Source organism: Leucoraja erinacea, chromosome 6, assembly GCF_028641065.1.
Source record: "Leucoraja erinacea ecotype New England chromosome 6, Leri_hhj_1, whole genome shotgun sequence".
NCBI classification, from domain to species: Eukaryota; Metazoa; Chordata; class Chondrichthyes; order Rajiformes; family Rajidae; genus Leucoraja; species Leucoraja erinaceus.
In genome coordinates this window covers 10,240,067-10,254,607 of record NC_073382.1, presented here as the reverse complement: position 1 = coordinate 10,254,607, position 14,541 = coordinate 10,240,067, and the positions used below count along the sequence as shown (strand labels likewise).

Sequence of the window (14,541 nt, the reverse complement as noted above, 5' to 3'; positions counted from 1 at the left end):
ATGGCTGCTTCATGTTATCCATCTTTAGCTTGTGTTTTTTGTACAATATTTCTACAATGTGCTGCAAGCCTGCTTAATTGAGCTGTGTAGATGCCAGCTAAAATGTGAACAATATATGTTGGGTTGAAGCAGTCTTGATAACGTGTGAACAGTTTATCTTCCCGAGCTGAGTTTAGATGAATAGTTCTCTTTATAATTCCCCAGAAGTTTTGTAGCTGTTTCTTTTAATTGACATTGATATGTGGAAACTAGTTGAAAAGAAGATTGCACTCAACTGTGCTTCCTCCATCCAACCATGTATTGACATTATTAAACTAGACAATAGGCTCTGTCAACCAAGTCTAGGCTTATGTGTGATGCAGATTTTAAGAGGGACGTGAGAACTGCCCGTGAACTACACGAGTCATTGTCTATAGGGATGAAGAGGAAAAATCATGTAATGCTAATTCATAGAAAATTCCATCTTCCAATGCAACTTGCATTTACCAAATAATGAGCTCCAAGATTCATAGAAATTTTTTTTTTTTTAGGAATTAGGAGCAGGAGTAGGCCATTCGGCCCTTCGGGTCCAGTACAGAAGAAAAATACTTTTACTGACATCAAGGAACATTGTGGGTGAAGGGGAGTCAAATATAAATACTGTTGATGCTGGTTGATTTTTGATTCTGAATTAAAAACACAATATTGGAAATAGGTATTGGTTCTACTAGTATGTGGGTAGTGAAATGGAGTTAAACACCAAAACTTTTTGACCTGAAGTAGTAGCATTCTTTCCGTCTCCATAGATGCTGCCTAACCTGGTAAATCTTTTATGGCATTTTCTGTTTTTATTCAAGGAAAGTATTTTGTTTGCCTCCTCAATAATGGTAGTGATCTGGACTCCGACTGCTCCCCATTTTCACCAGCCCAATTTTGTTGGATAGTATATGTGAAAATGCCTACCAAAGAATCTAATGTGAATGTTACCAAGGCAATAATTTGACTTGGGGTTGCAATTATTTAAACTGTATTTTCCTACTCATTTTGAACAAATTGTTTTTAATTACATTTTAATTCGCACAGTTAATTATAATGACAATTAATAAATTTTGGAATGATACAGCAATTGATATATAATTCCCAACTCATTATTAGAGGAAAAAGCCAGCATTTCATGAGGGACAAAACAACTTGTAATGTAGATCTTCGTAAACATTTGTTTTGGGAAAGGCATCAGAAGGTTAAAAGTATTTAAATAGTGGAACTAACGAAGTGCAACGGTAGGATGCTAAATAAGGGACTGGTTGACAGGATGGAGGCATGTTAGCTTGTAATTTTATTGATATCTTCTAATTCATTGAAATTTGCTACGTTGAAAGATAACTTAAAAAGAAATGAAACTTTTCTTGATATCCAATATCACATTTTGTTTGAATTTCAGTTGAAAGCACGGCGCAGTGAATGCAACACAAAAGCTAACCATGCTAGAAATGATTACCTTCTTACACTGGCAGCTGCAAATGCACATCAAGATCGCTATTATCAAATCGATCTGATAAACATGATGACTGTAAGCAAACTCTTCGATATTTGTGTATTTCAGAAATCAGCTGAGCATGATTAATAAATTATGTAAAATGTAATTTCAAATCCATGCTTTTTGTTCATGAAGCTTTTTTGCTGTTTCAAGTCAAGTTGTGTTGGATGCTGTCTGCCATGTTATGATGTGCAATAGAATCATTGCTATTCCAAGAACTGGTCCATCAAAGTCTTGACACTTGAAGCTGAGAACATGACACTAGCCTAAATAGTTTAGAGATCATCCAGAATAAAATAAATCATGGTTGTATCTTTTGAAGAGTAATATGGGGTAAATTACTTGGATCCCTTCCAGTGTAACATTTTAAAGAACTAAATAACATTTTGTATTTGATTTGTCTTGAAGGTAGGTGACGGAGGATGTGGGTAGAGGGTTTTTCACAGTGGAGGCCTGTAATCAGAGGTGTGCCACAAGGATTGGTGCTGGGCCCACTGTTATTTATATTAGCGATTTGGGTGTGAATGTAGATATTATGGATAGTAAGTTTGCAGATTACACTAAATTGATGGTGTGGTAGACAGTGAAGGAGTTATCTAAGGTTGCAATGACAGCTTGATCAACTGGACCAAATCAAATGGAGTAAGGAATGGCAGATGGAGTTTAATTTGAATAAATGCGAGGTGCTATGTCTTGGTAAGGAAACCCAGGGCAGAATGTGCTCAAGAAATGGCAGTGCTTTGGGGAATGTTGTGGAACAAAGAGATGATGGTGCATCGTTCCATAACAGTGTATCCAACCACTCTAGTTTTATTTAATCTGCTGTTTGGTGAAAAGTAAATATTAAGTGGCTAATTAAATTGTATTGAAACAGTGGGAACAGCATTATTGTACCTTTCTATATTTTAGAATACATTTAAGATTAATTTTCCTCAAGAACAAGTACCAAGATAGATAATAAATGTGTAATATATAATTGGCCCAATAGTATTTTAGTTAATAATTCATATTGAAACAATTAGTGTTTTGCAACTCGGTTTTTTATATTTCTTGTCTGATTGTTTTGTGGTTACATATTACAAATATGACGGATGAAACCCATTTTTCATCCGTCATGCTCCTCCCTCTACTATGCTAACTTGATCACACCTTCAGCTGGGCTACCAACTTGTGTGCATCTTCATTCTTTTATGTGACATTCTAACTTTGAATGTTGACTGTATGTAAACTTGAAGGCAGACTTGCAGACACAGACTTCAGTGGAAATATTCAAATCTTAGCAGAAAGGTGGCATCAACTCTGCTGTTGCCATCACAAAAATTGGGTTGTTGGATGTCAGGAATAATGGACAAAGTTGAATAAAGGAGGTATTGAATGTTGAGCTATACCTTGTCTCCTATACGCATTTAATATACTTTGCCTTTATAATCCATAATCGTCCAGAGAATGGCTTAAGTTTTGTGAAAAGATCATAGCTGGGATCCTTTCCCAAGATTGTTTTTCGACTCACTTAACTTGAAAATCTAGAAATCTGGAATTGTACAGAATTAATTATTCCGATTTAAAAAAAGAGATAAACTCTCATAAACATGGACATTATTGGTAAATAATAAGTGAAAGTAGAGGCGGTGGAGGGGAGGGGGTTTAGGGGCAGGTGGGGAGGGGAGGGGAAGGGGGAGAGATAGGGGGGAGGGAGAGAGAGACGGGGTAGAGAGAGAGGGGGGGAGAGAAAGAGAGATTTATTTATTAAATTGAGAAAAACAAATTTGCTTGTTATGATGATGTGGAAAAACCAACACAGACTTTGGTTTTAACCATATAACCATATAACAATTACAGCACGGAAACAGGCCATCTCGGCCCTACAACTCCGTGCCGAACAACTTTTTTTCCTTTAGACTGTCTTCCATCACAGTGAGGAGGAGATTCACTGTGATGGATGTTTGTGTAAATTGTGTTGGTTCTTTTCATGTATGACTGCAGAAACCAAATTTCGTTTGAACCTCATGTGAGGTACAAATGACAAATAAATGGTATTGTATTGTATTGTAGTCCCACCTGCCTGCACTCATACCATAACCCTCCATTCCCTTCTCATCCATATGCCTATCCAATTTATTTTTAAATGATACCAACGAACCTGCCTCCACCACTTCCACTGCAAGCTCATTCCACACCGCTACCACTCTCTGAGTAAAGAAGTTCCCCCTCATGTTACCCCTAAACTTCTGTCCCTTAATGCTGAAGTCATGTCCTCTTGTTTGAATCTTCCCTATTCTCAAAGGGAAAAGCTTGTCCACATCAACTCTGTCTATCCCTCTCATCATTTTAAAGACCTCTATCAAGACCTTAACCTTCTGCGCTCCAGTGAATAAAGACCTAACTTATTCAACCTATCTCTGTAACTTAGTTGTTGAAACCCAGGCAACATTCTAGTAAATCTCCTCTGTACTCTCTCTATTTTGTTGACATCCTTCCTATAATTGGGCGACCAAAATTGTACACCATACTCCAGATTTGGTCTCACCAATGCCTTGTACAATTTTAACATTACATCCCAGCTTCTATACTCAATGCTCTGATTTATAAAGGCTAGCATACCAAAAGCTTTCTTTACCACCCTATCTATATGAGATTCCACCTTCAAGGAACTATGCACGGTTATTCCCAGATCCCTCTGTTCAACTGTATTCTTCAATTCCCTACTATTTACCATGTCCGTCCTATTTTGATTTGTCCAGCCAAGGTGTAGCACCTCAAATTTATCAGGATTAAACTCCATCTGCCATCTTTCAGCCCATTTTTCCAAATGGCCTAAATCACTCTGTAGACTTTGGAAATCTACTTCATTATCCACAACACCCCCTATCTTGGTATCATCTGCATACTTACTAATCCAATTTACCACACCTTCATCCAGATCATTGATGTACATGACAAACAACAAAGGACCCAACACAGATCCCTGAGGCACCCCACTAGTCACCTGCCTCCAACCCAATAAACAGGTCATGAGGTTTTTTGTGGCTGACCCATAAGGCTTTTTCACTCCCTCTGATGTTATAGGTTGTGTCTATATAATATAGTAGATAGGTCATGACACACAACCGCGGCTCTGGCGGGTAAGCCCGGAACACCACAACTGGATTGGCTATACCTGGCCTGCTCTGTTCTACCAGACCCTGGATGATGAACGAGATCTGGTCTGGGGTGGTCACCATGTTGTCCAGTCGCAATCGATGTAGTGACTGGACCCTCTGAGTGGATACAAGTGCCATCCACATGAGCGTTTTCAGGGTAGTTTGTTCGAGGCTGAGGGATCTGGCTGGTGGCCATCCCCTGAGGTACATCAGGACCACACTGACATCCCATAAATGGGTATACCTTGGTCTAGGGGTTTGATGTTATAGATGCCATTCATTAATTTGAACACCAGTGGATGGGATCCCATCGGCTGTTGTCCTGGTGCTGGTTTCAAATAAGCAGACAGGGCACCCCTTGCTGTGTTGACGGCACTGTAGCTGATTTCTCTTTATGGTGTAGGTACGCCAGGAACTCCAGTGCGTTGGTGACTGTCGCTGTTGTGTACGTGGTCCCTGTTTCCTGGCAGTACTTCTTCCATTTCTTGATGCTGGTTAAGTACTGCTTCTTAGTGGATGTTCGAAAGGGATGCTGACATGGTGTTGATGGTTTGTTCTGACTTCAACAAACATGTCATGCAGTATTGGGAACCATGGCTGTGTAGGCCAGTCGGGTCCTATCAAACCCTGATGCAGAGTCCATCTGTAGTTTTCGTAGTACCTGACTGATGAGGCAGAAGGGAGGGAAAACATAGAAGAAGGAATTTACCCAATCCAGCGTGAAGGCTTCTACTACCGCTGCTGCCTTTGGGTCTGGTTCCCAAGCGACATGCATAGGTATCTGGTGATTTAGCCTTGATGCAAATAAATCGATATCTGGCGTGCCATATAGCTTGATAATTTTTGCAAATACTTTGGGTTTTACATCCATTCGATGTTGTCATTGAATTTGCGTGACCTGGTGTCTGCCACTGTATTTAGCTTACCTGATAGGTAAGTTGCTGACAGCCAAATATGTCTTTTTGACACACCATTGCCAAATTGTGTTGACCAATTTGTCGCATGATAACGATTTTATGCCTCCCATATGGTTAATGTAGGCCACCACCGAAGTATTATCCATTTGTAACCGTACATGCAGTGATGCATATTTGATGTATATGCTTTTAATCCATAAAAGGCACCCAACATCGCTAAATAATGAATGCCCCATGTAAGTAGTAATGATGACTTTAGGTTAGTCCATCTACCACCTGTTAGATAATGATAGGGCTGAAACTATGCCAACTATTTTGATATAGTTTCAGTGGGTAATTTCATGACCCGATCATAATGACCTGCATGATATTTTAATGCCTGTACCTTTGCTCTTTGTAGATTTTATAATGCAATGGTCTGAATTGTGTAGCCAGGAATGCTGCTACCATTTTCCCAATTACTCTTGCTACTTGTCGAATAGTTGGTCGTTCGTTGACCATTAAATTGTGGCATAATTGTGCCAATTCAACCGTTTTGTCTTTTGGCAAGTTACAGTCATATGGACTGAATTAATTGTGAAGTCTAAGTAGTCCATGATAGTGGACGGCTTCAACTTTGATTTATCTGGATGTAAAACAAACCCCAGGGTTTTGAAAACTGTTTTGTAGCTGAAAAACAGCTGACCTAGCCAATTCCATGGTCTTCTTATTAGTTTTGCCAGGGCTGGTTTTAGTATCTTAATGGATAACCTTGAGCTGACGTTACCCCATGGGGTAATGCTTTAACTGTCATAGTTGCCCCATCCAGGTAAATTTTAGGTATCTGCGTAGATCCTTTTGAATGGGTACTGAATAGTAAGCATATTTGAGGCCAATGCTTGCCATAAAGTATCCTTTGAAATTAGATTCCTTATTTTACATATTTTTGTAGGCGCCAGACCCATCTACCTCCATGGATATGGGCATTTCTTCTGTCTCTTCCCAGACCAGCGAGTCTGGCGCGTTGTCTGACGTGGCGGTGATGTTGGGGAGTGGCGCTTTTTCCATGGGGTCCTGCTCTGGGCCGTGGTCTAAAAGACTCCCGGGCATAAAAAAAATGTGGTCCCCGAGCTTTCACCAGTCCCATATGGTAGACGTCGACTGGTGGACGTGATGGGGTGCTGCCGCTTGGGTATTGTATTTTTGGAGTTTGCTCATCCTGGGGCCTGCCCTCGTGAGGCCGAAAGTTTTCATTCACATGAGGTTTTTTGCCAAAGAGCAGTGAGTCTGACTCAGTGGCTGGGGTTTAGCACAACCCAAATTCGGGATTTAGGGCAGGTCTTATGATTTATATACGGAGGTAATTTATCTCGCTCTGCGTGTTGCACAACAGTGCAAGAGTGATTTGTTAGTTAGTGGTCATCTCCGTATTGTCCACAGAAAGCGAGCAAATGGTGTGATGGCTGACGTCAGGAGCCTGAGGATCCACTGCAGTATCAGCTCCTGGTCCGAATATTTGTCCCGACGTGCCCCCAGATTTGGCTGTTGACTGCCGGCCCTTTGAAGGACTATAATTTATTGGAGCTGTACATTTTAAAGCCTCATTAACCACCTGCTCCTGTAGGTGCCTATCGGAGAGGTGGTCAAAGCTGGCCTTCCTGCACGTGGGGTAGCCATGTAGCGGTCCACACACACCCAGCAGCTCTTCCTGTTCCTGCACCCCTGGCATACTCCCGAATTCTTCAGCCAGCGACTCCCTCTTCATGTCCAGCCCAGCCCTGGTCAACCCAAAGCTAACCACACTAAGGAGGAAGCGATGGGTAGTGCCTAGGCACTGTGGAGGGTATGCCTGAACCCTCCAGCAAGACTGCCCCTCACGTAGCGTGTCTCGCAGGAGCTCCTGCTCCAGGAGCCACTCCAGCGGCTCAGGCGGCTGTCTCTCTCCCATGCGGGTGGAGAGACGTCCCCTCCGACAAGTCGGAAGCCACCGGCCGGATGCCTCTTCGGATGGCTAAACATCCAGCCCGCAGCTCAGGCACTAGCGGGACTGGGCTCGACGTGGTGATGGGGATAGCGAAGCACCCGGTAATTGTTCCTACCACCTGTTGCTGCCCCCCTGCAATGGAACGCTCCTCCGCTGGAGTCGAGCGGGAGACAGGTTCTTCTAGTGCTTTTGTGCCTTGTAGAAGCGAGAGCGCCCCTCAAGCAGCGCGTCTCGCAGGCACCTGCTCCGAGAGCCGCTCCAGCGGCTCAGGCGGCTCTCTCTCCCCCCCCCGTGCGGGTGGAGAGACGTCCCGTCCGAAATCGGGAAAACACCTGCCGGATGCCTCTTCGGGTGGCTATGCATCCAGCCCGCTGCTCAGGTACTAGCGGGCTGGGCTCGGCACGGTGTCGGGGAATAGCGGAACACCGGGTAAACGCTCCTACCGCCTGTTGCTGCCCCCCTCCCTGACGGAAAACGTTCCTCCTCGAACGGGGGACAGTTTTGTTCCAGAGCCTTTTTCTCTGCCTGTAAAACACAAGCAGAAAAAGGCTCCCCTGTAATAGAAACCCGACCTCAGGGTACTCACCTGACGGTCCGTTTCATTCTGTAGCGGGAGCGCCTAACTCCCGTTGCAGCCGCTGTTGCACTGCTGGCGTTAATGCCGCGCATGCGCGCTGAGCGGGTTCTTCACGTAGTCACTCATGTGACTCCGAAGTAAAATCATACTTGGGTATAACAGGCCGTGCAAAAAGAGAAAGGATTTAGAATATAGCGTTAGTTACAGAGAATGTGCTGATAAAAATAAGTACGAGGGCAACAACGAGGTTGATTGGGAAATCAGGAATTTATCTTTAGCATATGAGAGGTCTGTTCAAGAGTCTGATAACAGCATGAAGAAGCTGTTCTCGAATCTGGTGGTACATGCTTTGAAGCTTTTACATTTTCTGCCTGACAGGAGAGGGGGAGAAGAAAAAATGACCGGGGTGTGAGTGGTTCTTGATTATGTTGGGTCCTTTCCTGATGCAGCCTGACGTGTAGATGGAGTCTAATGGAGCCGAGAGGCTGGTTGGTATGATGGATTGGCTCCATCCACAACACTCTACCATATCTTGTGGTCTAAGGTAGAGCATTTGTGGTACAAAACTGTGATGCATCTGGATAGAATGGTTTCTATGTGCAGCTGTAGAAATTGGTAAGAGTAATTGGAGATGCCAAATTTCCTTAATCTTCTGAGGAAATAGGAGTGTTGGTATGCTTTTTTTAGCTGTTGCATGATGGTCCACATCAAATTGTTCATGATATTTACACCTACGAGCTCTTCAGCATCATTGATGCACACTACTCCACTTCCTGAAGTCAATGACCAGGTCCCTCATTTTGCTGACATTGAAGGAGGGTTTGATGTCTTGAAACCATGTTATTAAGCTGTATAAATCCTTCCTGAACTATCTCGTCTTTGTTTGAGATCTGGCCCATTATGGTAGTGTCATTTACAATTCTGTAAATAAGAATTAGAGCAGAATTTAGCTACACAGTAAATGAGTGTGTCAGGAGTATAGTAAGGGGCTGAGGGTGCAGCATTGCAGAGCATTGTTGGTGAGAATTTTCAGAGAAGATTTTTTTACTACCTCCCCTTACTGACTACAGTTTATGAGCAAGGAAGTGAAAGATTCAGTTGCAGGAGTGGATGTTGCATCCCAGGTTCAGGAGCTTGGAGACAAGTTAAAGTTAGAATCACGGTGTTGAACATAGCTATAGTCAGTGAATAGGAATCTGATGTAGGTGCCCTTGTTGTCCATATGTACCAAGGGTCAGTGCAGAAATGTGTTGGAAAGAACGCCAGATGCTGGTTTAAATCGATGGTAGACACAAAATGCTGGAGTAACTCAGAGGGACAGGCAGCATCTCTGGAGAGACGGCTGAGTGCAGGATGGGTGAGATGACATCTGCTGTTGCGGTGGTAGGCGGACTGTAGTGGATCTACAAGAAGACTGCAGTTGAAGTTTGAGGCAAAGAGAGAAAATCCAATGTAGAATCAAAAAATAGAAGGCACAGGCCATTTATTCCCTTGTTCTTCAATGAAAAATCATCATTTATACTTGATAAAGGTAAGGCAAAGTATTGCTTTAATTAGTTATATTCCATAGAAGATATCTGAGTTGCTTTAAAATTTCATCTGTGCAGAAATGCAGCCAAGTTCCGTGAAATGTGATATGCATGTATGAGCTTATCTGAAGCTATATAAAGCATCATTACTTGAAGCATCATATATGATTGAAGTTATCTCATTAAAATCACATCAATAGTTTTCCTTTTAATATACAAGCTGATCACTTTGAGGGCAACAGATTTCTTCTTTGAGCCTGAGGCAAACAAAGCCAATGTTTCCCATGCCATCAAAACTGCTTTAGTTCGGTAACATTGCCAGCCTCCACTTCTACTTCACCTCATTTCTGTAGCTTTCCTGTTGGATTCATTTATTTCAATACTCTGCTAGCTGGTCTTCCATTTACCATCATCCATAGTCTCCAGCTCAAAATAGATCTAAAGTCATCGTCTCTCCCCCCCCCCCCCCCCCCCCCCCCCCCCCCCCCCCCCCCCCCCCCCCCCCCCCCCCCCCCCCCCCCCCCCCCATGTCTGAATTTTCAGCTGCCATCACTTAAGACAGAATTCCTCCTCATAGGCTCCAAAGCCACACTCAGCAAAATCAATAACCCCACTCTCACCATCGACGGCACCACTGTCTCCCCATCTCCCCAGGCCCGCAACCTTGGCGTGATCTTTGATTCCACCCTCTCCCTTGAGCCTCACATCCGCCATGTCATTAAAACCTCCTTCTTTCATCTCCGCAACATCGCCAAACTCAGACCCTCTCTCACACCTCCCGCTGCTGAAAGACTCATCCATGCCTTCATCTCCTCCCGACTGGACTACTGCAACTCACTTCTCCTTGGCATCAGCTCCACCTACATCAACCGACTCCAACTGGTCCAGAACGCAGCCGCCCGACTCATCACCCACACCAAATCCTGGCACCACATCACTCCAGTCCTCAAACAACTTCACTGGCTTCCCATCTCCCACCGGATCAACTACAAAATCCTGATCCTCACCTACAAAGCCCTCCACCATCTGCCCCCCCCCCCCCCATATCTCACTGACCTCCTCTCCCCCTACCAACCCTCACGGTCCCTCAGCTCCACATCAGCCGGTCTCCTCTCTATCCACAAGTCCAACCTCCGCAGTTTTGGGGACAGAGCCTTCTCCAGGGCAGCTCCCAGGCTCTGGAACTCCCTCCCCCAACTGATCCGCAATTCCGTGTCCCTCACCATCTACCAGTCCCGCCTCAAGACCCATCTCTTCACCTCTGCCTATCCTTAGCCCCACGTCCCCCTCCCTTTTCATCTGTGCATTAATTGCCTTATTATTGTGTTTTGTATTGAATTCTGTCTTTACTTTGTGTACTAGTCATGTCTCTACTATTTATTTCATTCCCCTTGCATGTTTTTCCTCTACCTGCTAAATTTTTGTAAGGTGTCCTTGAGACTTTTGAAAGGCGCCCATAAATAAAATTTATTATTATTATTATTACTTATGTGTTATGTCACACTTGTTAGCTCATGATTTGGGAACACTTTGATTTTAAATCTCTTATTTCCAAAAGCTTTCCTAATTTTGTACCTCCTATATTGATAACCTCTTCCATCTTATAACCCTCTGAAATGTCTTGTTTGCTTCGGTTCTGATGTTTTATGTGTTCAAGATTCTCATTCAGCCATTGGCAACTACCTTCAGGAGGCTAGATGCTAAGCTTTAGAATTCCTCCCCTAAGCCTTCTCTAATGCATTTTCCTCTTTCATATTGCTTCTTCCAACTAATGCTTTGACCAAGCTTTTGATCACGTATTCTGAAAACTCTATGCAGTTAAGTGTTATATTTTCTTTTAGTCACTTGGGATGTTTAATCCTGTTATGTAAATGCAAGTTGTTTATGCTGATCAGTTGGTCTTTAACAATGCATGTAGAACAAACAGCCTGTGTTTAAAGCGAAAATGACAGTAGGCAGTAGATTATTCATCTTTTGACCATCTGTATCATGCAAGATAAGTGATCTGCATCTCTCTCACTTTCTAAAGTGTTCCCTTTATAACATATCAAAGGATCTGTTGTGGATTGCAAGCATGATATTAAACTAGATTGTGTTTTAAAATGTAATCAAGGTGAAGCCTACTAATTATTAGGTTGTTAATGGCCAGTAAAGAACTCAGCAAATAGAGACACAAGAGACTGCAGATGTTGGAATCTTGCCCAAAAAAACGAAGGAATGCAGCGGGTCAGACAGCATCTGTGGAGGGAAATGGACAGATGCTGCTTCGGTTTGGGACCCTTTAGTCTGAAGGCATGCTTTGATGTTTGTTTGAATGTTTGAGGCTGAGGGCATATTTTAACATGAGCATACTGATAACCTAGTTCTCACCGAAGATAGACACAAAATGCTGGAGTAACTCATGTCGAGGCCCGAAAAGTCACCTATTCCTTTTCTCTAGAGACCCGCTGAGTTACTGCAGCATTTTGTGTCTATTTTCAGTTTAAACCAGCATTTGTAGTTTCTTCCTGCAAAGCTAGTTCTCACCCACTGACTCCAGAGTTACTATTTAATAGGGGATCGAGTGGTAGACAACACATTAACTAATTCCTTCCCACCCAAACCCCCCCCCCCCCCCCCCCCCCCCCCCCCCCCCCCCCCCCGGGGTACTTTCCCCTGCATCTGCAGGAGATGCAACACCTGTCCCTATACCTCCTCCCTCAACTCCATGCAAGGACCCCAACATTCTCTCATTCTCATTCTCTCTCTCATTCTCTCTCTCACTTTCTCATTCTATCTCTCTCATTTTCTCTCATTTTCTCTCTCTCTCATTCTCTCTCTCACTTTCTCATTCTATCTCTCTCATTTTCTCTCTCTCTCTCATTTTCTCTCTCTCTCATTTTCTCTCTCTCCCTTTCCCCCCTCTCCCTCTCCCTCTGCCCACTGCCCCTCTCTGTCTCTCCCCCCTGATGAAGGGTCTCGACCTGAAACGTCACCCATTCCTTCCTTCCAGAGATACTGCCTATCCATCTGAGTTACTCCAACATTTTAGACCATAGGTGCAGGAGTAGGCCATTCGGCCCTTCAAGCCAGCTCCGCCATTCAATGTGATCATGGCTGATCATCCACAATCAGTACCCCACGCAATCAGTACCCCGTTCTTGCCTTCTCCCCCATATTCCCTGACTCCGCTATCTTCAAGAGCCCTATCGAGCTCTCTCTTGAAAGTATCCAGAGAACCTGCCTCCACTGCCCTCTGAGGCAGAGAATTCCACTGACTCACAACTCTCTGTGAGAAAAAGTGTTTAATCGTCTCCGTTCTAAATGGCTTACAAGTCAAGTCAAGTCAAGTTTATTTGTCACATACACATACGAGATGTGCAGTGAAATAAAAGTGGCAATGCTCGCGGACTTTTGTGCAAAAGACAAACAACCAAACAAACTATAAACACAATCATAACACACATATTATTTTACATAATAAATAATGGAAGGAAAAACGTTCAGTAGAGTTAGTCCCTGGTGAGATAGGCATTTACAGTCTGAATGGCCTCTGGGAAGAAACTCCTTCTCAACCTCTCCGTTCTCACCGTATGGCAACGGAGGCGTTTGCCTGATCGTAGCAGCTGGAACAGTCCGTTGCAGGGGTGGAAGGGGTCTCTCACGATATTGATCCCTGAAGCTTACCCCTTATTATTAAACTGTGCTCCTGGTTCTGGACTCCCCCAACGTCGGGAACATGTGTCTATCTTCAGTCTAAACCAGTATCTGCAGTTCCTTCCTACTCAAATTGTTCTGTGAGGCAGGTTGGCATTCCAAATATGTTAATGAGGCAGAAAGCACTAGTTTAGCCGGATTTACTGGTTTTATTTAGGCTTTTGCAGATTGTATGACAGGCAGAACAATGACACATTAAATTTAATCTTGTGAAGTGTCCACTTTGGGATGACTGAGGGTGGGACAAACAATGAATGTTATAGTCTTAGTGAGTACCAAGGAACAGACTGATCTGATTATGCAAATTCAAGGATCCCTGAAGGTGGCAACAAAGTAGATACAATGTCCGCCATAATGTTTGGGACAAAGGTCCATCATTTATTTATTTGCCTTTGTACTCCACAATTTGAGATTTGTAATAGAAAAAAATCACATGTGGTTAAAGTTCACATTGTCAGATTTTATTAAAGGCCATTTTTATACATTTTGGTTTCACCATGTAAGAATTACAGATGTGTTTATACATAGTCCCCCATTTCAGGGCACCATAATGTTTGGGACACATGGCTTCACAGGCATTTGTAATTGCTCAGGTGTGTTTAATTACCTCTGTAATGCAGGTATAAGAGATTTATCAGCACCTAGCCTTTCCACCAGGCTTTCCATCACCTTTGGAAACTTTTATTGCTGTTTATCAACATGAGGACCAAAGTTGAAAGTTTACCAACATGAGGAGAAAGTCAAAGAAGCCATTATGAGACTGAGAAACAAGAATAAAACTGTTAGAGACATTAGCCAAACCTTAGGCTTACCAAAATCAACTGTTTGGAACATCATTAAGAAGAAAGAGAGCACTGGTGAGCTTACTAATCGCAAAGGGACTGGCAGGCTAAGGAAGACCTCCATAGCTGATGACAGAAGAATTCTCTCTATAATAAAGAAAAATCCGCAGATTGGAAACACTCTTCAGGAGCAAGGTGTGGATTTGTCAATGACCACTGTCCGCAGAAGACTTCATAAACAGAAATACAGAGGCTACACTGCGAGATGCAAACCACTGGTTAGCTGCAAATATAGGATGGCCAGGTTACAGTTTGCCAAGAAGTACTTAAAAGAGCAACCACAGTTCTGGAAATAGTTCTTGTGGACAGATGAGACGAAAATTAACATATCAGAATGATGGCAAGAGCAAAGTTTGGGGGA

The 14,541-nt window shown here is 43.2% G+C and overlaps 1 protein-coding gene across 6 annotated transcripts in view; it reads left to right on the top strand.

Moving 5' to 3' along the window:
• Window positions 1-14,541, top strand: part of LOC129697886 (F-BAR and double SH3 domains protein 2-like) — a 213,732-nt gene that overhangs the window by 124,544 nt on the left and 74,647 nt on the right. For all 6 annotated transcript variants that reach the window (XM_055636596.1, XM_055636593.1, XM_055636595.1 and 3 more), the window contains exon 8: window positions 1,421-1,549. In XM_055636596.1, the coding sequence (XP_055492571.1) occupies window positions 1,421-1,549 (129 nt within the window). The remainder of the gene's footprint in view (window positions 1-1,420; window positions 1,550-14,541) is intronic.